The sequence below is a fragment of the Callithrix jacchus genome, chromosome 18 (assembly GCF_049354715.1).
Source record: "Callithrix jacchus isolate 240 chromosome 18, calJac240_pri, whole genome shotgun sequence".
Classification (NCBI taxonomy): domain Eukaryota; kingdom Metazoa; phylum Chordata; class Mammalia; order Primates; family Cebidae; genus Callithrix; species Callithrix jacchus.
Window position 1 is genome coordinate 10,217,564 of NC_133519.1, and position 25,316 is coordinate 10,242,879.

General features: G+C 45.0%; 1 protein-coding gene across 2 annotated transcripts; it reads left to right on the forward strand.

Annotated features, from left to right (window-relative positions):
* Positions 1-3,148: 3,148 nt before the first annotated feature.
* MRPS21 (mitochondrial ribosomal protein S21) lies at positions 3,149-19,450 on the forward strand. Of its 2 annotated transcripts, none has more exons than XM_003735111.4 (3): positions 3,149-3,369; positions 3,589-3,701; positions 18,436-19,450. In XM_003735111.4, exons 2-3 carry the CDS (start codon positions 3,619-3,621, stop codon positions 18,614-18,616), a joined length of 264 nt encoding a protein of 87 aa, XP_003735159.1. In that variant the 5' UTR covers positions 3,149-3,369; positions 3,589-3,618; the 3' UTR covers positions 18,617-19,450. The 2 variants fall into 2 exon arrangements, with proteins under 2 accessions (XP_003735159.1, XP_002759913.1); XM_002759867.4 differs by having other exon boundaries at positions 3,149-3,186.
* Positions 19,451-25,316: the final 5,866 nt, after the last annotated feature.

Sequence of the window (25,316 nt, forward strand, 5' to 3'; positions counted from 1 at the left end):
TCACCCAAGCCCAGGAGGTCCAGGCTGCAGTGAGCTGTGATTGTACCACGGCATTCTAGCCCGGAAAAACAAACAAAAACAAAAAACACTCACCTAGTACAGGGGTTAATATACAGTAGGCTCTCAAAAATGTTACCGATGCAATGGTAGTGGTTAACAGAACTTACTAACATCAGCGTCACTAAAGTTAGTATACAACCCTCCACTCCTAAATTTGACTGGCTTTTAAAAAATGTTCCTTTCTCCCTTCTTTTATCTCAAAGTATCCTCATTTTTTTTTTCTTTTTTTCTTTTTTTTTGAGATGGAGTTTCACTCTTGTTACCCAGGCTGGAGTGCAATGGCGCGATCTCGGCTCACCACAACCTCCACCTCCTGGGTTCAGGCAATTCTCCTGCCTCAGCCTCCTGAGTAGCTGGGATTACAGGCACGCGCCACCATGCCCAGCTAAGTTTTTGTATTTTTAGTAGAGACGGGGTTTTACCATGTTGACCAGGATGGTCTCGATCTCTTGACCTCGTGATCCACCCGCCTCGGCCTCCCAAAGTGCTGGGATTACAGGCGTGAGCCACCGCGCCCGGCCAATTAGTCTCACTTTAAAGATGAAGAAATAGAGTGAGTTGGCAAGGGCCAGACAATAAATATTTTGGGGTTTGTAGGCTTTATGCCTCTATTGCAACTACCCAAGTTGGCCATTGTAGCCCAAAGCAGCCAAACATAACACACAGGCAAATAAGCATGATTGTAGTTCAATAGCCTTATTTACAAAATGGTGGAGCAGGGTTTGACCTGTAGGCAGTAGTCTCCAGACTCCTGGTGTTAAGTGACTTCTTCAAGGTCATATGCCTGATGAGTATTAGAATTGGGATAGAAGCCAGCTCTCCCAGCTTTGAAGCCAGTGCCTTTCACCACATTATGTGGTGGCATATTTTATTTATTTATTTATTATTTTCTGAGACAGAGTTTTGCTCTTGTTGCCCAGGCTGGAAAGCAATGGTGTGATACTGGCTCACTGCAATCTCTGCTCCTAGGTTCAAGTGATTCTCCTGCCTCAGCCTCCCAAGTAGCTGGGATTACAGGAATGTGCCACCATGCATGGCTAATTTTTGTATTTTTAGTAGAGACAGGCGTTTCTCCATGTTGGCCACGCTGGTCTTGAACTTCTGACCTCAGGTGATCCATCCACCTTGGCCTTCCAAAGTGCTAGGATTACAGGCATGAGTCACTATGCCCAGCCCTCTATTTATTTATTTACGTATTTTGAGACGGAGTTTTGCTGTTGTTACCCAGGCTGGAGTGCAACGGTGCGATCCCGGTTCACGACAACCTCCGCCTCCTGGGTTCACGCAATTCTCCTGCCTCAGCCTCCCAAGTAGCTGGGACTACAGGCGCGCGCCACCATGCCCAGCTAATTTTTGTATTTTTAGTAGAGATGGGGTTTCACCATGTTCACCAGGATGGTCTCGATCTCTTGACCTCGTAATCCACCCGCCTCAGCCTCCCAAAGTGCTGGGATTAGAGGCGTGAGCCACCGCGCCCGGCCCTATTTATTTATTTTTATTTTATTTTTTGAGACAGGGTCTCACTCTATTGCTCAGGCCAGAGTGCAGTGGTGTAATCACAGCTTGCCGCAGTCTTGCCCTCCTATGCTCAGGTAATTTTCCCCCTCAGTCTCCCAAGTAGCTGGGACTATAGGCCATGCCACCACGTCTGGCTAATTTCTTTATTTTTTGTAGAGATAGAGTTTTGCTATATTGCCTGTTCTCAAACTCCTGGGATCAAGTGATCTACCTGCTTTGGCCTCCCAAAGTGCTGGGATTACAGGTGTGAGCCACTGCACCTGACCCACATAATTTATTTTGTATTTATTATAATTTTTTTTTTGAGAGGGAGTTTCACTCTTGTTACCCAGGCTGGAGTGCAATGGCGCGATCTCGGCTCACTGCAACCTCCGCCTCCTGGGTTCAGGCAATTCTCCTGCCTCAGCCTCCTGAGTAGCTGGGATTACAGGCACGCACCACCATGCCCAGCTAATTTTTTGTATTTTTAGTAGAGACGGGGTTTCACCATGTTGACCAGGATGGTCTCGATATCTTGACCTTGTGATCCACCCGCCTCGGCCTCCCAAAGTGCTGGGATTACAGGCTTGAGCCACCGCGCCCGGCCCCTACTTTGTATTTTTTATATACTATTTTGTTTTGGTATTTATCTTTTATGTCTATATAATGTCTCCTAGTGGTCCAGAAGGCGCTAGAATGGTATCAACAATTATCTGACACATAGTAGGCATTCAGTGAAAGTTTGCTGACAAGTATAATAATGTCCCAATCTAGTTCTATTTTGTTACTTTGGACCTGGTTTACTCTGAGGTGGGCTTAAGTTTTTGTGTGAGTTACTAACATAACTGATGAGGATGCACCTGTGTGTGTTCTCTCTAAAGGAGTTTCATTTTCCCACAGCCATTACAGCCGAACTTATGTGAATAGCCATAAATGGATATGTACAGGTAGCATACAAATAAGAGAACGAGTGTCCCCACAGTGAAGAAGAAATTTAAAAGGAGATATTTCCAGTAAGTCTCGCTAGCACGCAAAAGGCATAGAAGCTGACAAAATTTTTTATTCTAAACCCTGCAGGTGTTTCCTGTATCTTTATTTAGTGATTTAACTTTATGTAGTTAAATGAGTGGGAAGATGATACAGCAAACTCACAGTATGTTCGTTTCGTTTCTTTTTCTTAGCAATTGGGCGGATGATGGGTATGAATCTGTTTTTCGTCCGTAGAGCACATCTAGAGTCTGTCCTTTCCGAAGAGAAAACAAGCATCCTCAGGAAGCGCCTACTTCTTTCATTTTCCATCTAGAGAGAGAAATAGCTCAAATATTTATCAAGGGTTTCAGAGGATTAAGGAGTATGAAATTGGGCTGACCTTTTCAGAGGCCCAAGGACTTTGACTCCATGAGAGGGCGAGAAATCTGTTTCGGGGGAATTTAAGTCAATGGGTATTCTGCTTTGTGAGGTGTAGAGTCCAGCCCCGGGACAAGAGGCTGTCAAGTGAGGCCACAAAGGACGTTGCCATGGTTTCCACGCACGTTTTCTACGTCAGCCTCTTTGCGCGGCGCTAGATACCGTAGTTTCCGCTTCCGGTAGCGAGAAGCCCTCGGGTCGGTTAGGTACTGAGCGCTCCAGGTGAGGAGTTGTGCGTCGTTTAGAGAAATGAAGGCGGGCTTTTGCTCCTTTTTCCAAAGACCAACAAAGAATCCTTGCCCAGCTCCTAACCCAAGCCCTGTTGGAGCTGTGTGCGGTTGTTGGGACCCAGTGGCGTCTCCTTGTCGCTCCTGTCCTTCCCTTGCCCGGCGATGCGTCTTTGTGGTAACGCCCCGCTACCATCTCTTTTCTTCCCTAGACAAGGGTTTAGATTGGCCGTGAGAATGAGAGATAACTATTCGCGTCTACTTTCTCGGTTGACTTCCGTGTGCTCCATCTCGCACGTCCCTGAGCACGTTGCATTTACAGATCCTAACTAAGCCGCGCGGTATTATGTTGCGTTTTTCTTTCTACTTTTCTCGCCCTTTCTCTATCATCCTTTAGGCTTTGGAGTGAATACTTAAATCCAAGGTCATGGCAAGACATCTGAAGTTCATCGCAAGGACTGTGATGGTACAGGAAGGGAACGTGGAAAGCGCATACAGGACCCTAAACAGGTAACTGTTAAGGGCCTAGAATCATTCCTAGACTCTCTGGGATGTGCAGTGCTTTTTCTCTCCTTTCCCCCTTCGTTGATTGTTCTCAAAGCAGTGCCAGCTCAGGTGTTCGCCGTCTCTTAAAACGACTCAGCCCCTTTGTTTATTATCTTAAAAATGAAGTTCTGGCCGGGCGCGGTGGCTTACGCCTGTAATTCCAGCACTTTGGGAGGCCGAGGCGAGTGGATCACCTGAGGTTGGGAGTTCGAGACTAGCATGGCCAATGTGGAGAAACCCTGTCTCTACGAAAAATACAAAAATTTTTACAGGCTTGGTGGCGCGCGCCTGTAATTCCAGCTACTCGGGAGGCTGAGGCAGGAGAATCGCTTGAACCCTGGAGACAGAAGTTGCAGTGAGCCGAGATCGCGCCACTGCACTCCAGCCTGAGGACAGACTGAGACGGTCTCAAAAAAAAAAAAAAAAAAAAAAAAGTTCTTTCTCAAACCTAACTGAATAGAATCACCCCCTACCAGCCTGGCCCCCCCCAACCCTGCTTTTTAACCTCAGTTTTCTGAGTAGTTCGGTCTACCAGCGCTTGCCACCACTGCAGTTAATTTTTGTATTTTCTTCCTTTTTTTTTTTTTTTGAGACGGAGTTTCGCTGTTGTTACCCAGGCTGGAGTGCAATGGCGCGATCTCGGCTCACTGCAACCTCCGCCTCCTGGGTTCAGGCAATTCTCCTGCCTCAGCCTCCTGAGTAGCTGGGATTACAGGCACACGCCACCATGCCCAGCTAATTTTTTGTATTTTTAGTAGAGACGGGGTTTCACCATGTTGACCAGGATGGTCTCGATCTCTTGACCTCGTGATCCACCCGCCTTGGCCTCCCAAAGTGCTGGGATTACAGGCGTGAGCTACCGCGGCTGGCCAATTTTTGTATTTTCTGTACAGAGGGAGTCTTGTCATGTTGCCCAAGTGTAATTACTCCTTTTATGAGGAACCTGAACTCTTTCAAAAACTTAAAGAAAAGCCCAAAGGGAAAATCAAGATGTGCAGTTGCTAGGAAGCGGGAACATAGCATGATAAATAGAAAGCGGCAGGAGTGATTGGTGTGGGGCAAAGCTAAAGGAAAAGGTGAATTCAGATTGGGATCCTGGAGAAGCAGGCAAAAGACGGGAAAGCTGGCTGGGTGCGGTGACTCACTCCTATAATCCTAGCACTTTGAGAGGCCTAGAGGGGAGGATTGCTTGTTGCCAAGAGTTCAAGACCAACCTGGCTAACATAGCAATACCCCGTTTCTTAAAAACTTGAAAAACAGAGAGATGGGAAAGCTTACAATTTTTGAGGAAAAATACAGCATAAGGAAAAAGACATAAATGGAAACAAACTAGCTGGGATTGAGGAACTTTATTGAAAAGTTTTGAATGCGAGGCTAAGAGATGTAGAACAGCCCTAGTAATATTTTGCCACTGATTTCTCAAGCAAAAAGTTCTTAGCCTTTCCTTCTCACCAGTTGTGTGGATTTTGACTTTCTGGTTTGACTCACTCGTCATGTAACGTTTGGAGAAACAAACATTTGTTGAATTATCAAAGAATTGTAAGGCAGGGACTCCTGTAGTCCCAGCTACTCCAGAAGCTGAGGCAGGAGGATTGCTTGAGCCCAGGAGTTCAAGACTATAGTGTGAGTGCACTCCTGCTGTGCCTGTGAGTAAGCACTGCACTCTAATCTAGGTAGCATAAGGAGACCATGTCTCTAAAAAAATAAATAAATAAAAATGTAGGGGCCGGGCGCCATGGCTCATGCCTGTAATCCCAGCACTTTAAGAGGCGGAGGCGGGTGGATCACGAGGTCAAGAGATCAAGACTATCCTGGTCAACATGGTGAAACCCCGTCTCTACTAAAAATACAAAAACTTAGCTGGGCATGGTGGCACGTGCCTGTAATCCCAGCTACTCAGGAGGCTGAGGCAGGAGAAGTGCCTGAACCCGGGAGGCGGAGGTTGCGGTGAGCCAAGATTGTGCCATTGCACTCCAGCCTGGGTAACAAGAGCGAAACTCCATCTCAAAATAAATAAATAAATAAATATAAAAATGTAGGAAAGATATTGCATGGGCTGCCTTAAGGACTTTAATGTGGTAGTTTAATTTCACAAGTAAGAATAGATCAGAATTATCTTTACTGGATTGTGCAATTACTGAATGGTGGAGAGGAGCAGAGGAGCCTAAAGCACATCTTTTTAGTGCAGTGTTCTTTAATAATAGATTATTTACTAGTCTTACTAGACATGGAGGGACTTATGGTAGTTCATTTTCCGATTTAAAATCCTTATCTTCCCATTTCAACAAGTGTAGCTTAAAAAAAAAAAAAAAGACAATCCTAATCTGATTGGGTTTAAGTATTGGTAAGGTTCTTGAGGACTGGGAGGGCAAAGGAAAGGGAACCTAGTCCTTAGCAAGGCAGAGTGTTCTAGGTGTACAGGACCAAATGGCAGAAGACTACAGTTAGTGAGGACAAAAATGAGGTCAGAAGCTGTGTAAATGAAAAGCAGTTGCAGGCTCAGAATGGTTTGTCTTTTTAAAGGATCTGATCTTAGGGCCGGCATGGTGGCTCACGCCTGTTAATCCCAGCACTTGAGCAGGCCAAGGTGGCTGGATCACCTGAGGTCAGGAGTTCAAGACCAGCCTGGCCAATAGGGTGAAACCCTGTCTCTACTAAAAATACAAAATTAGCAGGGAATGGTGCAGTTTGTAATCCCAGCTACTTGAGAGTCTGAGGGAGGAGAGTCATTTGAACCTGGGAAGCAGACGCTACAGTGAGCCAGAATCATGCCACTGCATTCCAGTCTGGACCACAGAATAAAACTCTCAAAAACAAAAAAAAATCTGGTCTGGAGTCAGCCCCATCCCCTCACTCTATGTGCATAACAGTCATGTCCTAGGGCTGGAGCTACTTCCTCTACATTGTCACTTAGGCTGAGAGTAAAGACAATCAAGTACCAGGTTGTAAAGTATCCTATTTCATTTTTCTCTATTTTCTCCTCATTCCCAACTCTCCTATTTCAGACCTTCTGGTGGCATGTCTGTGAGAGGTATGTGATGTCTAATGACCCTTCTCTGCCCCTATCTTGGAAATACAAAATGAATGTCCTTTTTTTTTTTTTTTTTTTTGTGTGTGATGGAGTTTCGTTCTTGTTCCCCAGGCTGGAGTGTAATGGCAAGATCTCGGCTCACCCAAACCTCCGCCTTCTGGGTTCAAGCATTTCTCCTGCCAAAGTAGCTGGGATTACAGGCATGCACCACCACGCCCAGCTAATTCTGTATTTTTAGTAGAGACAGGGTTTCTCCATGTGGGTCAGGCTGGTCTCAAACTCCTGACCTCAGGTTATCCGCCTACCTTCAGGTGATCCACCTGCCTCAGTCTTCTAAAGTGCTGGGATTACAGGCATGAGCCACTGTGCCCGGCCTAAAATGAGCATCTTATAGGTAACATCCAGACCCTGTAGTGAGTTAGCTAGTGAGATGGAACGTTGAATTTGGGAAAAGGAATGTCTAACATATACCTTCACACTTTTTTTTTTTTCCGACTTCTCCCTGTAAATCTTTTTCTGTATGATTTGTTTTGGTACATTTAGATGGGTCTTCTGGCCATGGTTGTTGAGATGTTTCATTATTATTATTATTATTATTTTTTTCTTTGAGACGGAGTTTCGCTCTTGTTACCCAGGCTGGAGTGCAATGGCACGATCTTGGCTCACCGCAACCTCTGCCTCTTGGGTTCAAGCAATTCTCCTGCCTCAGCCTCCCGAGTAGCTGGGATTACAGGCACACACCACCATGCCCAGCTAATTTTTGTATTTTTAGTAGAGACGAGGTTTCACCTTGTTGACCAGGATGGTCTCGTCTCTTGACCTCGTGATTTACCTGCCTCGACCTCCCAAAGTGCTGGGATTATAGGCGTGAGCCACCGCGCCTGGCAAGATGTTTACATTATTGAAAGATAGCAAAAGATAGCTGTTACTTAATGGTAAAACAAATTTCCAAAAGGCTCAGTTAGTTTCCCTATTCTTAAAGTGTAGATAACACAAAAGCAAGAATGTTGTTTTTAGAAAAGTCGCTATTTTGTGGCTGGACGTGGCAGCTCACACCTGTAATTCCAGCACTTTTGGGAGGCCGAGGTGGGCAGATCACGAGGTCAGAAGTTCCAGACCAGCCTGGCCAAAGGGTGAAACCCTGTCTCCATTAAAAATACAAAAAGTAGCCTGGCATGGTAGCACATGCCTATAGTTCTAGCTCCTCAGGAGGTTGAGGCAGGAGAATCACTTGAACCCAGGAGGCGGAGGTTGCAGTGAGCTGAGATTGTGCCATTGCACCCCAGCAGTGAGACCCTGTCTCAGAAAAAAAAAAAAAAAAGAGTAGCAGCTGGGCGTGGTGCCTCACACCTGTAATCTCAGCACTTTAGGAGGTGGAGGCGGATGAATCACTTGAGGCCAAGAGTTCAAGACCAGCCTGCCAACATGGCGAAACCCCATCTTTACTAAAAATATAAAAATTAGCTGTGCATGGTGGTGCACGTCTATAATCCCGGCTACTTGTGAGTTGCTTAAACCTGGGAGGTGGAAGTTGCAGTGAGCTGAGATCTCGCCATTGCGCTCCAGCCTGGGCAACAGAGTGAGACCCTGTCTCAAAAAAAAAAAAATGGCTTGTAGCCTTCTTAAAGACAGAAACCTGTGCTTTTTCATTTATATATTTCTTGGATTTACCAAAAATGTCTGGCACATCCAAAGCTCTCATTAAATGTCTACTTAATTAATGTTCCATTATTTTGTTGTTGTTTTTTTTTTTTTTCCTTGAGATGGAGTTCCCCTCTTGTTTCCCAGGATGGAATGCAATGGTGTGATCTCCGTTCACTGCAACCTCTGCCTCCGGGGTTTAAGCAATTCTCTTGCCTCAGCCTCTCAAGTAGCTGGGATTACAGGCATGAGTCATCATGCCCAGCTAATTTTTTTTTTTAGTAGAGATGAGGTTTCTCCCTGTTGATTAGGCTGGTCTCAAACTCCCAGCCTCAGGTGGTTCACCCCTCTTGGCCTCCCGAAGTGCTGGGATTACAGGTGTGAGCCCCTACATCTGGCCGTTATGTTCCATTATCTGTTTTTTCACTTCTTTGTTTAATGTTTGTCAAACTTTTTCATTAACACAAGAGGAGAGTGAATGAACTATAGAGGTTCTGCTACTATAAGCTTATAAGCAAACATGGAATTTCTTTGAACTCTCCCTAAGTTAAAATTTAACGTGAACTTATTCATTGCTGTTGCATCTGTTTTATGACTAGCACCCCTACTCCCTTGAGTTAAAATTGGTGCTCCAGGCAGATGCATCAAATTTGTCCAGAAACTCTTGTATCCCTTGACATTCTGTTAAGTACCCTAGTTAAGAAGCACTGTATTGGCTGAGCATGGTGGCTCACACCTGTAATCTAGCACTTTGGGAGGCCGAGGCGGGCGGATCATGAGGTCAGGAGATTGAGACCATCTTTGCCAACATGATGAAACCCCCTCTGTACTAAAAATACAAAAACTAGCCGAGCATGGTAGTGGCAACTATAGTCCCAGCTACTAAGGAGGGTGAGGCAGGAGAATCACTTGAACCTGAGAGGTGGAGGTTGCAGTGAGCCAAGATCGCACCACTGTACTCCAGCCTGGTGACAGAACCAGATTCCATCTCAAAAAAAAAAAAAAAAAAAAAGCACAGTATTACCCGTCTTCAGGGCTTAAAACACAAAAGGAGGAGTAGGTTTTGGAGGGGAAAAAAGCAATTTACAGTGCTTAAAAGAAAAGAATTGGCCGGGCGCGGTGGCTCAAGCCTGTAATCCCAGCACTTTGGGAGGCCAAGGCAGGTGGATCACGAAGTCAACAGATTGAGACCATCCTGGTCAACATGGTGAAACCCCGTCTCTACTAAAAATACAAAAAATGAGCTGGGCATGGTGGTGTGTGCCTGTAATCCCAGCTACTCGGGAGGCTGAGGCAGGAGAATTGCCTGAACCCAGGAGGCGGAGACTGCGGTGAGCTGAGATTGCGCCATTGTACTCCAGCCTGGGTAACAAACTCAATCTCAAAAAAAAAAAAAAAGAAAGAGTTAGAAGAGGAGTGGTTAGAAAAATGAAGACGTTCAAGTCCCACAGACTTAGAGCCTGACATGAGATGATCTCTTTTAGGCTTCCTTGTGAATTTGGAAGATTGGAACTTCGTGTCTGGGATTGTCTAGGAAGCCAGTGCAAGAAATGCATTGGTTGAAAGGAGCTAGCTTGGGGAATGTATTATGGTAGTGATTTTTATAATCTTTGGGAAAGATACTTATTTTGTCATTTTAGATTCAATCTTTAGAATGCTGCATTTCTTTTCTTTTTTTTTTTTTTGTCTTGGAGTGTTGGATATGTGTCCCATAAATTGTAGTATAGCTTCAGGAGGAAAAAAGTGAACAAATATTTTACTCTTAGAATAATTTTCTAGGCAAGGACTTTTAAGCATGCACATGTGAGCAGACTGATTTTGGAGTGATCCAATCTTCTGTTTTCCTGCTGCCTGTTAAGCACATTTTCTGACTGATCTGTTTCTTTTTGTCTGCTTTTCCCAAGTGTCCTCTTTCTGGCCACCTTTTCTGTATATCCCTCTCGCACTCCAGGCCTCTCCTGATGTCTTTCTGCTTTCTCATAGTTGGTAGTTTAAAAATAAGTTACTTGTTCTGTGGTCTAATTACAATAGGCAGGAGAGCAAATGAGTCTAGAGGGAGGTGGTTAAAGCTTTACCGTGTTTGGAGTACAGAGGGAGTCTTAGAAAGGAAACTGCCTATGTGTCTGCCCAGTGAGGCCACCACAAAATGCCTGTTATGTAACCGGGGGCCCTCATTGGTGCCCAGGGATGAGGAGGTAGAGAGAGGGGGTGCTAGGAAGTCCTGCATGATTGGCTGGCCTCCAAGCAAAGAAAGGCAAGCACACTGGACGCATGCCCGGTTGACTCCTTTTACTCCTGGTGGGCGACCTGCTAGGTCCATTGAGTCCTTCTACATACACGTCTGTCCTGACGTAGGCTGGCTACACTGACATGTGAGTCTGCCACCCGCAACTCCCCCCTCAGGCAGCTTGGCTCCTTTTACATAATCATTTGAATTTCACTAAAACTGGCAGCTGGTTTCTCCTTCAGTATTAGGTTGCCAGGCGCCCGAACTCCAGGCTGCTCTGTTTACTCTAAAGCTCTTGGTGTGCTAGTCCTTGAACTACTTTTGGAAGCAGAAGCGGCATTAGTAACACCCCCTCTATTCTTGTGTTTTACAAAGCTCTTCTTGCCCCTTTTCTATTAGACATGAAGTTGAGTAGATACCTCTACTATAGGGGCTCTGGAGCATTTGAAGATAATCTCTGCTTTTTTTAGGATGACTAGAATGTGCCAGGTAAGGGAGGGAATCCTCAGCTGGCATCTTGGAATTTATTTGGTCTGTGTTTTGGAAGTAAGTAGAATATCCAGGGAATGCCATTTACCAACCCCCATCATTCTTTCTTTTCCCTTCACCATTCTTATGGTCTTCTGTTATTCTTTTTCCTAATGTTGCCCTTTTGCCTGTCATTACAGGCATTTCCTTGATAAGATGATCACCTTTGTTTTAGAAGCCTTCTGGAGCTCCAGTAGGGTGCCTAAATATTTATTTCACCCCTTTTCTCCTCTTGCAGTGTTGTTTCATCCTACTTTTTTTTTTTTTTTTTTTGAGACGGAGTTTTCGCTCGTTACCCAGGCTGGAGTGCAATGGCGCAATCTCGGCTCACCGCAACCTCCGCCTCCTGGGTTCAGGCAATTCTCCTGCCTCAGCCTCCTGAGTAGCTGGGACTACAGGCACGCGCCACCATGCCCAGCTAATTTTTATTCCTGAACCACATGGAATGGAGTAATGTGTTCCTTAATAGTATTCTATTAAGCCTGTAATCCCAGCACTTTGGGAGGCCTAGGCAGGCAGATCACAAGGTCAGGAAATCGAGACCATCCTGGCCAACGTGGTAAAACCTTGTCTCTACTAAAATACAAAACAATTAGCCTGACATGGTGGCGCATGCCTGTAATCCCAGCTACTCGGGAGGCTGAGGCAGGGGAATCATTTGAACACAAGAGGCAGAGGTTGCAGTGAGCCAAGATTGCACCAGTGTATTCCATCCTGGTGACAGAGCAGGACTCCATCTCAAAGAAAGAAAAGGGACATGATTAGCTTAAACAAATCATAGGAGTGTAGTTAGGATCATGGATGTAAAAATGCTATCTAAACTCTGTGTCATTGTAGGAAAGGTCATACTATTGAGGCTTTCTGAGCTATTATCTCTAGGAACTGGATATATTGTAAGGTCACTTAATCCCTTGTGCTAAGGACATTTATTAGTCATCTAGAGGACTCGTTTTTGGCATTCATTTTCTAGTATGTTCTTCCTGGCCAACATGATGAAATCACATCTCTACTAAAAATACAGAAATTAGGCCAGGCAGTGGCTCATGCTTGTAATTCCAGCACTTTGGGAGGCTGAGATGGGCAGATCACCTGAGGTCAGGAGTTCGAGAACAGCCTGGTCAATGTGGAGAAACCCCATCTCTAAAATAAATGGCCGGGCGTGGTGGCTCACGCCTGCAATCCCAGCACTTTGGGAGGCCGAGGTGGGTGGATCACGAGGTCAAGATATTGAGACCATCCTGGTCAACATGGTGAAACCCCGCCTCTACTAAAAATACAAAAATTAGCTGGGCATGGTGGTGCATGCCTGTAATTCCAGCTACTCGGGAGGCTGAGACAGGAGAATTGCCTGAACCCAGGAGGCGGAGGTTGCGGTGAGCCAAGATCGTGCCATTGCACTCCAGCCTGGGTAACAAGAGCGAAACTCCGTCTCAAAAAAAATAAGTGAATAAAAATACAAAAATTAGCCGGGCGTTGTGGTGCATGTTTGTAATCCCAGCTACGTGGGAGGCTGAGGCAGGAGAATCACTTGAACCTGGGAGGTGGAGGTTGCAGTGAGCCGAGATTGTGCCAGTGCACTCCAGCCTGGGCAACAGAGTGAGACTCCGGCTCAAAAACAAAACGAAAAAAAGAAAAGAAAACCAAATAGGGTCTCACTTGCCCAGGCAGGAGTGCAGTGCCACATCATGGCTCACTGCAGTCTCAAATTCCCGGGCTAAAGCAGTTCTCCCACCTCAGCCTCCCAAGTAGCTGGGATTGCAGGTGTGCGTGTGCCACCGTGCCTGACTAGTTTTTTATTTTTTGTAGAGATGGGGGTCTCACTATGTTGCTCAGGCTAGTCTTGAATTCCTCGGCTCAAGTGATCCTCCCAGCTCGGCCTCCCAAAGATCTGGGATTACAAGTGTGAAGCCACCACGGCCAGCCAGCAATCCATTGTTTTAACAAGCTTTCCAGATGACTACTACCTGTTAAAGTTTGGTTTCACCTGAACTAGTTTACGGATGTGGTAAAAATTGATGGGTCTTTGAGGAACAAGTAGGATTTTATCAGGAAGAAAAAGAATTATATTCCAAGGAAAGGGAACGTCATGAACAAAGAAAAAATAAGTATATAGAATGCTTGGAGAACTGCATATACTTAAGTGTGACTAGAACATAGACATTATAGGGCAGGTGTTTTGTTTTTTGAGATGGTCTCCCATCTTTCACCCAGGCTAGAGTGCAGTGGCTTGATCTCAGCTCGCTGCAACCTCCAACTCCCAGGTTCAAGCGATTCTCCTGCCCCAGCCTCCCAAGTAGCTGAGATTACAGGTGGGCACAGCTAATTTTTATATTTTAGTAGAGACAAGAGTTTGACCATGTTGGCCAGGCTGGTCTTGAACTCCTGACCTCAAGTGATCAGTAGGGCAGGTTATTAAAGATAAAGATGTATGGGGTGCAATTGTATGGGCTTTGAGCTTAGACTAGTAGTTCCAAAATCTGTCTGTACATTGGCGTCACCTGGGAAACGTAAAAACCTGCCCATGTCCTTTCCCCTCTCCTTTGTAATTTAATTGAACTGGGGTGTGGCCCAGGGTTTAGAATGTTTGAAAGATCCTTGGGTGATTCTAATGTGCAGATGATTCTGGAACTTTAGTGGCTTAGGCCATTCTGTACAGTAGGAAAGATTTTTTAGCACCAGAATGACATGATCTGATTTATGTTTTAGGACAATAATTGGTGTAGGAAAAGAGAATGGAAATAGGACAACCTACTTTTTCACATTTCAGATAGGTTCTTTTTTTTTTTTTTTTTTTTTTTGAGACGGAGTTTCGCTGTCGTTACCCAGACTGCAGTGCAATGGCACGATCTCGGCTCACCGCAACCTCCGCCTCCTGGGTTCAGGCAATTCTCCTGCCTCAGCCTCCTGAGTAGCTGGGACTACAGGCACGCACCACCATGCCCAGCTAATTTTTGTATTTTTAGTAGAGACGGGGTTTCACCTTGTTGACCAGGATGGTCTCAATCTCTTGACCTCGTGATCCCCTGCCTTGGCCTCCCAAAGTGCTGGGATTATAGGCGTGAGCCACCGCGCCTGGCCACAGATAAGTTGTTTTTTAGGATCCCTTCACAACCACTTTCTTGTTCTCAGTCCAGGTTTAATGCCTCCTGTGAGTTTCTTTGTTTTTGTTTTGTTTTGTGTTTTTTGAGACAGAGTCTCTGTTGCCCAGGCTGGAGTGCAGTGGCACAATCTCAGCTCACTTCAGCATCCACCCCCTGGGTTCAAGGGATTCTCCTGCTTTGGCCTCCTGAGTAGCTGAGACTATAGGCACCCACCACCATGCATGGCTCATTTTTGTATTGTTAGTAGAGATGGGGTTTCACCATGTTGGCCAGGCTTGTCTTGAATTCCTGACCTCAAGTGATCCGCCTGCCTCAGTCGGCCAAAGTACTGGGATAACAGGCGTGAGCCGCAATGCCTGGCCCTCTCCTGTGAGTTTCTATAGCAGTGTTTCCCTTATCTTTGCACCTGTCACACTCTATTGTAATTCTTGTATCATAATGTAGAATATTGTAGAATAAACTTAGGGTTGAAACAACAAATTTGATTTTATGTAGGTTTGAAGCAGTTGGAAATACCGCTAAGATAAAGTATGAGCTAGAGGGGAGGATTTAGGAGTCAGTAGTATTTGGGTCAGTTGTTCTCAATCGTGGCTTTACATTAGAATTACCTGGGAAACTTAAAAACATTCCCAGTGCATGGCTCAGTTCTTGACCAATTAAATCATAATCTCTGAGGAGGGAGGTGGCGAGGCATCAGTACCTTTTAAAAATTCTTTAGGACATGATTCTATTGTAATCAGAGTTGAGGTCCATTGGCAGAGGTTAAGGAAATCATGTGGAACCAAAAAGGAGGAAGTTTACAGAAAGAACTGGGAGAGATACCAACATTTAAAGTAAATTCAGGAAGAAAGCCAGTGGAGGAAACCCTTGTAGACTAGGATACTGAGTCTTTGGTCTTTAGTGCTCTGCTTCTCTGTTGTAAGACTCTAGTTTGTTTTGTTTGAGACAGAGTCTCACTCTGTCACCCAAGCTGGAGTGCAGTGCTGTGATCTCAGCTCACTGCAACCTCTGCCTCCCGGGTTCAAGTGATTTTCATGACTCAGCCTCCTGAGTAGCTAGGATTATAGGCGCACACCACCACACCAGGCTAATTTTTGTATTTTTAGTAGAGATGGGGTTTCGCTATCTTGGCCAGGTTGGTGTTAAACTCAAGGGATCAACTTGCCTCAGCCTCCCAAAGTGCTGGGATTACAGGCATGAGCCACCACAACCTGGCTTGTAAGACTCTAGTTTTTTGGGTTTTTTATTATTTTTTTTTAGATGTTGGTTCCACTGGAGCTCAAACCCAGGACGTTCTGTGTGTAAAGCAGATGTGATAACCGAGATTCTCGTTTTATATCTACTTCTGGATACGTGACTTATGGGCTTGACTATATTTCCAACAGAACTTATATTAATCTGCATCTGCTTCTGGGAGAGTGCACCAATTTCTTTTCCCCTCATCTGCCATCCACTAAAACCTAAACAAACTGATCTTCACAAATATTCTCTGGTAGCCTATAAATCATTCTCTGTTCCCCTTCTAGTTACAGTAGTCATGTCTCAGCTTGCAGTTATGACTGACTCTTTGCATGTCATGAAAGGACAGGGTAGGCAAGAATGGGGCGTGTACACAATGCCAGGAATAGGGAGCAGCAGCAGAGGTGCCGCCAGGCTCCTCAAGACCAGCTGATAAAGGGTTGAGAGAGAAAGACAAATTGCACATTGGATCGAGAGCTCTCAGGTGTGTAGGGATTAGGTCAGTTATAGAACAAGCTCCAGTGTCTTCGCTCAGTGAGAAGAGAGAGGTGAGTTTGAGTTAGGGGAGTTACCAATCCAGCATGAAAGCTGCATTGCAAGGCATTGGATGGGCAGGAAAGAGATTGAGCTTAATTTAATGGACACTTACTAAACTGATACTAATAAAACATAATTTCTGCCTTCAGGCATTTTCAGTGTAATGAGGGAGACATTTGTACAATGGAAAGACAGAATGAAATAATCACTAAAAAGGCGAACAATAAAATAAATTATTTTATCTGATTAAGAAGATGGGAGGCTGGATGTGGTGGCTCATGCCTGTAATCGCAGCACTTGGGGAGGCTGAGATAGGAGGATTGTTTGAGGCCAGGAATTCAAGATCAGCCTGGAGAACATAGCAAGATACCATCTCTACAAAAAAAAAAAACTAGCTGGGTGGTACATGCCTGTAGTTCTAGCCATTTGGTGGCTATGGCAGGAGGATCCCTTGAGCCTGGGAGGTAAAGGCTGCAGTGAGCTATGATCATGCCACTGCACTCCTGCCTAGGCAACAAATGAGAACCTGTCTAAAAAAAAACAAAGGCCAGGTGCGGTAGCTCATGCCTGGAATCCTATCACTTTGGGAGGCTGAGGTAGGTAGATCGCTTGAGCTCAGGACTTCAAGACCAGCCTGGGCAACATGGCAAAACCCCGTCTCTACTAAAAAAGTACAAAAAATTAGCTGGGTGAGGTGGCACACACCTGTAGTCCCAGCTACTCAGGAGGTTGAGGTGGGAAGATTGCTTGAGCCCTTGAGGTCAAGGCTGCAATTAGCTATGACAGCACCACTGCACTCCAGGCTGGATGACATAGCAATACCCTGTCTCAGCAACAACAAGAAATTAGGCTGGGCACAGTGGCTCATGCCTATAATCCCAGAACTTTGGGAGGCTGAGGTGGGCGGATCATGAGGTAAGGAGTTGGAGACCAGCCTTGCCAATGTGGTGAAACCCTGTCTTTACTAAAAATATAAGAATTAGCCGGGCGTGGTGGTGTGCACCTGTAATTCCATCTACTTGGGGAGGCTAAGGCAGAAGAATCCTTGAACCTGGAGGCTCAGGGTTGCAGTGAGCCAAGATCGCGCCACTGCATTCCAGCCTGGGTGACAGAGTAAGACTCCATCTCAAAAAACAAACAACAAAAAATTTTAAAAAGAAGATGGGAAAACTTTGTGGAGAGATAGCACATGGGCTTGGCATCAAAATTAGAAAAATTTCAGAATCTTGGCAGCTGGGAAGTAGGGGTTGCATTTGAGGCTGAAGAATCAGCCTGAGTATTAAAATGTTTAGAGAATAGGCTGGGCGCAGTGACTCATGCCTGTAATCCCAGTGCTTTGGGAGGCCGAGGCGGGTGGATCACCTCAAGTCAGGAGTATGAGACCAGCCTGGCCACCATGGTGAAACTCTTTCTACTAAAAGTACACAGATTAGCTGGGCTTGGTGGCGCATGCCTGTAATCCCAGCTACTCAGGAGGCTGAGGCAGGAGAATCGCTTGAACCCGGGAGGCAGAGGTTACAGTGAGCTCAGACCATGCCACTAAACTCCAGCCTGGGCAACAGAGCAAGACTCCATCTCCAGAAAAAAAAGAGTAGTCAACAAAAGAAAAGCACTGTGGTTAGAGCATGTGGTAAGCTGGAAAAATGATGGGCGAGGCTGTTATTTTAATGCTGCCATTGGTATTACTGGTGTGATAAGGGCCACCTCTTTCCCTGTATTTAGGGAGGCCCAGAGATTTCTCAGGGCCTCAGCAAACTTCAACTGTATCAGTTCTTTTTTTTCTTCTTTCTTTTTTCTTTTTTTTGAGACGGAGTCTTGCTCTGTCACCAGGCTGGAGCGAAGTGGCTTGATCTTGGCTCCCTACAACCTCCGCCTCTTAGGTTCAAGCAATTCTCCCGCCTCAGCCTCCTGAGTAGCTGGGATTACAGGCATGCACCACCACGCCTGGCTAATTTTTGTAGCTTTAGTAGAGGTGGGTTTCACCACATTTGTCAGGCTGGTCTTGAGCTCCTGACCTTAAATGATCTGCTCACCTCAGCCTCCCAGAGTGCTGGGTTTAGAGGCATGAGCCACTGCCCCCAGCCTCTAATTTTTTATTTTTATTTTTTGTAGAAACGGAAAATGTTGCTTAGGTTGGTCTCAAATTCCTGGGCTCAAACAGTCTGCCCGCCTTGGCCTCCCAAAGTGGTGGGATTATAGGCATGAGCCTCTGTGCCTGGACCACAGATTCTTATTGAGGCCTCTGTAAGTAGGCGGTTAATGCTCTATTGCCATTTCCCGCTGTATTTTTTATAAATATCAATTGTTTGGCCAATTGACTTCTGACTGTTTGTGAAACTGGAAATGAATAATAATGATGCCAAATGTCTAACCTCATTGCTTGCCCTTATACAGAATCCTCACTATGGATGGGCTCATTGAGGACATTAAGCGTCGGCGGTATTATGAGAAGCCATGCCGCCGGCGACAGAGGGAGAGCTATGAAAGGTGCCGGCGGATCTACAACATGGAAATGGCTCGCAAGATCAACTTCCTGATGCGAAAGAATCGGGCAGATCCGTGGCAGGGCTGCTGAGGCCTGTGGATGGGACACCCAGTGTGAAACCCTCATCCAGCTTTGTCTCCATCTCTTTTCTTTGTACAATCCCATTTCCTGTTACCATTCTCTACAATAAACTCAGTGACATGTTTGCAAGGCATCCACATATAGAAACAATCCCATTAGTCGGCAGTGGACCCTTTCTTTTATTACGTGAAAGAAGAAACAGCCTGAAAGTAGTCCAGGAGTAGAATGGTGTTTGCCAGGGACTGGAGGAGTGGGCAGGTAGGAGTTATTGTTTAATAGGTACAGAGTTTCAGTTTGGGAAGATGAAAAGGTTTAGGAGATGATGGCCAGGCACAGTGGCTCATGCCTGTTATCCCAGCACTTGGGGAGGCTGAGGCGGGCAGATCACTGAGCCTAGGAGTTAGATACCAGCCTGGCCAACACGGTGAAACTCTGTCTCCACTAAAAATAAAAAAATTAGCAGGTGTGGTACATGCCTGTAGTCCCAGCTACTTGGGAGGCTGAGGCAGGAGAATCACTTGAACAGCGGAGGTGGAGGTTGCAATGAGCCACTGCACTCAGCCTGGGTGACAGAGTGAGATTCAAAAAAAAAAACAGGAGATGGATGGTGATGGTGCCACTGAACTGTACGTTTAAATGGTTAAGATGGTAAATTTTAGGTTTTTCTACAATAATCTTTTTGAAAGTCTAGGAGAAGTAAGGAAATATTTTTTAATGTAGTGAAATATATTTCCTCAATTTTTATGAATCCCCAAGCAAAATTAGAAAGCATCTGTTACTTTTAATTAAACTGTTCCCCATTAGATACATGCATGTATTTGGAATAAATTCTGCTTCGGAAAACACCTGTCAACAAGATGCGTGCTAGAACCCTTGCCCAAAGAAAGTTTTAAAACAAATCTAGTCCAATGTTCATTCCTGTTTTCTGTCCTTTTAGTTTTCCTAACAGAGACTAAGAGAAGGATGGTGGATAAGAAATAAAGCAATAGATGGATGGGACTCAGTAGGAAAGAGGGAATGGAGTATTGACAGAGAGAAAGGCACAGAGCCAGAAATAACCTATAGCAGGGCTTCTCATAGTGTCCAGATGAGCGTCAATTTCTCTCACCAGAGAAAGTGCTTGAAATGCAAATTACGGGACTCTGCTTTCTATCTTCGATATTGGAAATTGGGGTTGGAGCCCAGCAATCTATTTTCAGAAGCTTTGCAGGTGATTCTGATGCCTGCTTGAGTTAGAACCACTGACCTTTGCAGAACTCAAGAGACTTCATGTGGAGGTTCCCACCATCACTGCCTCTATCCAGCAGGCACTCCTGGGTATAATACTTTGACAGCTGGGGAAACTAACCACTGTGGGAAAACCAGCAGCTCTGCTTTTTCTCCTGCTGTTTTCTCCATCCTTGGTTGGCTGACAGCCATGCTACTAGTATAAGAGATGATGCCAGCTGGGCAGAGTGGCTCACATCTGTAATCCCAGCACTTTGGGAGACCAAGGCGGGCAGATCAGGAATTCAAGACCAGCCTGGCCAAGATGGTGAAACCCTGTCTCTACTAAAAATCAAAAACGAGCTGGGTGTGGTGGCAGGCACCTGTAGTCCCGGCTACTTGGGAGGCTGAGGCAAGAGAATCACTTGAACCCAGAAGGCAGAGGTTGCAGTGAGCTGAGATTGCCTCACTGCACTCTAGACTGAGTGACACAGTGAGACTCTGTCTCAAAAAAAAAAAAGGTGAGGCTCAGTAACTCATGCCTGTAATCCCAGCACTTTAGTAGGAGTCTGAGGTGGGTGATCACCTGGGGTCAGGAGTTTGAGTCCAGCCTGACCAATATGATGAAACCCCGTCTCTGCTAAAAATACAAAAATTAGCTGGGTGTGTTGGCAGGTGCCTGTAATCCCAGCTACTCAGGAGGCTGAGGCAAGAGAATTTCTTGAACCCGGGAGCCAGAGGTTGCAGTGAGCTGAGATCACACCATTGCACTTCAGCTTGGGCAATACGAGCAAAACACCATCTCAAAAAGAAAAAGAAAAAAAGAATTGGTGCCCAATTCCTGCAGGAGAATCAGAGGGGAGGCGGAGGCCACTAGCCCACCTTTCCTTACTCAGGCTGCAGGCCTCTCAGCATGGTGTTAAAAAAGAAAATAAACAGTGCAGAGCTGTCTGCCAAGCAGCTTACCCCTGAGATTACTAGTGTTCAAATATTGCCCCCTTGTGGTGTAGTAGAGTGGCTTCAGATTTCTGGCCTTAATTCTGTCTTTTAAATATATTTTCTTCCTATCACAATTACCATACTTAACTAATGAAGTGGGGCCTGCAAAAAAAAAAAAAAAAAAAATACGTGGGAACCACTGTGGTCCCTGCCTCTTAGGGATTGATCATTTTTACTCCATTAGCAGTAAGGCCCAGGGAATAAAGCATATTATTGGACCCTCCATAAAAATTGCTCAGAAATACATCTTCTCCTTGCCCTCATGTTGGAGAAAATCTGTATGCAGGCTGTCTTCAACTTTATTCCTTTTATACAACCTAGTTTTAACAAACAAGTTATGATAATTCTGAATGACCTTTAAATCTGAATCTGGTCTTTAGTACATTTTAATGATATTGAGCTATGACATAGTGTCATCTACCACAGTGCTAAGGCATGTTTGTGATAACAGAACCAGTCCTGTTACTTGGCATTATTCCCCTGGGGCTAAAGTTACTTCTGTGCTCCCTCCAAAATACTAAGAGGTGGCTGAGATTTCAATTTTCTTAGTCTCTGAAAATTTTCCCCCACTTCTTTTAATCTTCAGTCCTATTGCCCATGCTCCCCCAGAGCAGTGAACAATGATGGGTTTTTACCAGCTAACCAGTTGGGAGGCCTCATAAATGGAAAAGGTGGCTGGATAAAGTTCCAATCTGCTTATGCTATGATGCTAGGGAGAAAAACTTTCCACTCCTTGCTCTGGGAAGCTAGAAGATAACTTGGCATGCTTTAATGAGTAGGGGTTGCACTAATCTTTTAACTCCTGCATTGGTTTCAGAGGAAGGTTGGTTTGGTGTTTACCCAGTTACAGGATGATAGGTAAGTACCTCCTACCCTGATCTTTGGCACCTGTGAAATCTCTTAGCTGTTTACTGAAGTGCCTCTGGCAGGCCTGCTGCAATAATAATTTAAGGATCTCTCTTTTGTTGTTGTTTTTTGTTTTTGTTTTTTTTTAGAGACAGGGGTTTCACTATGTTGGCCAGACTGGTCTTGAACTCCTGACCTTGTGATCCTCCCGCCTCGGCCTCCCAAAGTGCTGGGATTATAAACAGGAGCCACCGCGCCTGACCAAGGATCTCTCAATATAGTGCTCTGGATATAGAAAATTGGAACTGTGTTGAGTAATTCTGACGTTGTACTTTCAACTTTTCCTAAGTGCATCAAGTACAAAATAAGAGTTTATATTTTAAGTGAGAATGCTAAGGAATAATCACTCATTGTATACTAACCAGGTTAAGGAATAGTGTTTACATAATAATTGAAGGGAAAAGAAAATGTTGGAACTTCCACTATGTGCCAGCTACCTTATGTAATTTTTACTTAGTCAAAAAAATCTGAATTCCATCATGATCTTGGTACGTTATTTAACATAAACCCTTGTTTCCCCTGTAAAATCAGGATAATGGTATCTATAGGTTTTTTGTTTATTTTTGAGATGGAGTTTCACTCTTGTTGCCCAGGCTGGAGTGCAATGTACCAAGTGCTTGAACTTGGTTTGCTGCAACCTGTGCCCCCCAGGTTCAAGCAATTCTCCTGCCTCAGCCTCCTGAGTAGCTGGGATTACAGGCATCCGCCACCATGCCCAGCTAATTTTGTATTTATAATAGAGACAGGGTTTCTCTGTGTTGGTCAGCCTGGTCTCAAGCTCCCAACCTCAGGTGATCTGCCCGCCTCGGCCTCCCAAAGTGCTGGGATTACAGGCATGAGCCACCACACCTGGCCAGTATCTATAGGTTTTTAATGAGGATGAAATAATGGAATGCATGTCAAGTACTTAGCACAGTGTCTGGCACACAAAACACAATGGATGTGAGCAATTAATTATAGTCCCCTAGTGTTGTGCCAGCCAGACACCTGATCCTTGATCCTTTTTTTTTTTTGAGACAGGATTTCACTCCCGTCATTCAAGCCGGAGTGCAATGGCTTGATCCTGGCTCACTGCAACCTCTGCCTCCAAGGCTCAAGGGATTCTCCTGCCTCAGTCTCCCAAGTAGCTGGGACTACAGGCACACACCACTGCACCTGGCTAATTTTTGTATTTTTTCTAGAGACAGGGTTTCACCATGTCAGCCAGGCTGGTCTGGAACTCCTGGGCTCAAGTGATCTGCCTTCCTTGGCCTCCCAAAGTGCTGTGATTACAGGTATGAGCCATCACACCCGGCCCAGACATCTGATCCTTGATTCCTCCTCCCCATTCAACCATGACTAGCATGTGTTTAATCCCTTCTGGCTGTCTCTATGATGAAATGCTACAACCCTATCCCATCATAACTCTTCTGGATTACTACAACAGCTATTTGACTCTCACCTTGTTTGGCTTCAATCCATTCTCGCTTTGGCCAGAGTGATTGTTCTAAGATGCAACGCTGATCTTTTCACTTTCCTGCTTAAACTGATAATTAGTTCCATTGCTTTCAAAAAATCTAAACCACTTAGCATGGCATTTAAGGCTCTTCATGATTGAACCCTGCTTTTCTCAATACCCAATTATCCCCTCAAATGCACTTCTGGATCACAGCACATGCTGTTTTCTCCTCTCCCTGGTACACCAGCTCTTAGTTGGATTTTTTTTTTTTTTTTTGAGATAGGCTATCTGTTGCTTAGGTTGCAGTACAGTCCTATGATCATGGCTCACTGCAGCCTTGACCTCCTGGGCTCATGTGATCCTCCCACCTCAGTCTCCCAAGCAGCTGGGACCATAGGTGCATGCCAACACACACAGCTAATTTTCATATTTTTTGTAGAGATGAGTTTGGCCATTTTATGTTGGCTTGTCTTCATTCCTGGGCTCAAGTGATCTACCACCTCTGTGTCCCAAAGTGTTGAGATTACAGATGTGAGCCACCATGCTTGATCCTGGAATATTTCCTAACATGCCTTCCTTGATCCGTTTACCAGCTTTGTATTCTCTTTTTTATGTGTTGAGTTTAACTTAGTAAGTTTACTTCTATAATAGCACAATTCGTTTCTTTCTTTCTCTCTTTCTTTCTTTCCTTCCTCCCTTCCTTCCCTTTTTCTCTCCTTCCTTCCTTCCTCCCTCCCTCTTTCCTTCCCTTCTTTCCTTCCTTCTTTCCTTCTTTCTTTCTTTGACAGAGTCTTGCACTGTCACTCAGGCTGGAGTGCAGTGGTCCGATTTCAACTCACTGCAGCCTCTGCCTCCCAGGTTCCAGTGATTCTCCTGCCTCAGCTGGGATTGCAGGCACGCCACCATGCCAGGCTAATTTTTGTGTTTTTAGTAGAGATGGGGTTTCACCATGTTGGCCAACTGGTCTCAGACCCCTGACCTCAGGTGATCCACCCACCTCAGCTTCCCAAAGTGCTGGGATTACAGGCATGAGCCACCACGCCCTGCCCATCGTTTTTACCACTGTATTCCCAGTGTCTTGTATAATACCCAACACTTAAATGCTCAGTAAATATTTATTGAAGGAATATATGACAATAAATATGATCTACTGTTTCTTTTTTTTTTTTTTTTTTGAGACGGACTTTCTCTCTTGTTACCCAGGCTGGAGTGCAATGGCGCAATCTCGGCTCACCGCAACCTCCGCCTCCTGGGTTCAAGCAATTCTCCTGCCTCAGCCTCCTGAGTAGCTGGGATTACAGGCACGCGCCACCATGCCCAGCTAATTTTTTGTATTTTTAGTGGAGATGGGGTTTCACCATGATGACCAAGATGGTCTCGATCTCTTGACCTCGTGATCCACCCGCCTTGGTCTCCCAAAGTGCTGGGATTACAGGCTTGAGCCACTGCGCCCGGCCTACTGTCTTAAAATGTGCCAGGCCCTGTCCTAATTATGTCTTGTTTTATTGTAATAAAATATACATACATGAAACTTCCATTTTATTAATTTTAAGTATGCAATTCAGTACCATTAAGTAAATGCATAATGTTGTATAACTATCACCACTGTTTCCAGAACTTTTCACTCAAAACAGGAACTCTGTACCCATTAGGCATTAACTCCCTACTCCCCTCTCTCCAGCCCCTGAGGGCCTCTATTCTACTTTCTGTCTCTATTTGGCTATTCTAGTTACTTCTGAAAGTGGAATCATACAGTATTTTCCCTTTTGCCTAGCTTATTTTAATTAGCATATGATGTTCAAGGTTCATCTTTGTTGTAGCATGTATCAGTAATTCATTTGTTTTTATATCCGAATAATATTCCATTGTATGTATCCATCATATTCTGTTTATCCACTCATCTGTTGATGAACACTTGCGTTGTTTCCATCATTTGGCTATTGTGAATGATGCTACTATGAACACAGGAGTACAGATATCTCTTTGAGACCTTGTTTGCATTTCTTTGGGATACATACACAGAAGTAGAATTGCTGGATCATCTGAAAATTCTACCTTTTTTTTTTTTTTTTTTTTTGAGACGGAGTTTCACTCTTGTTACCCAGGCTGGAGTGCAATGGCGCGATCTCGGCTCACCGCAATCTCCGCCTCCTGGGATCA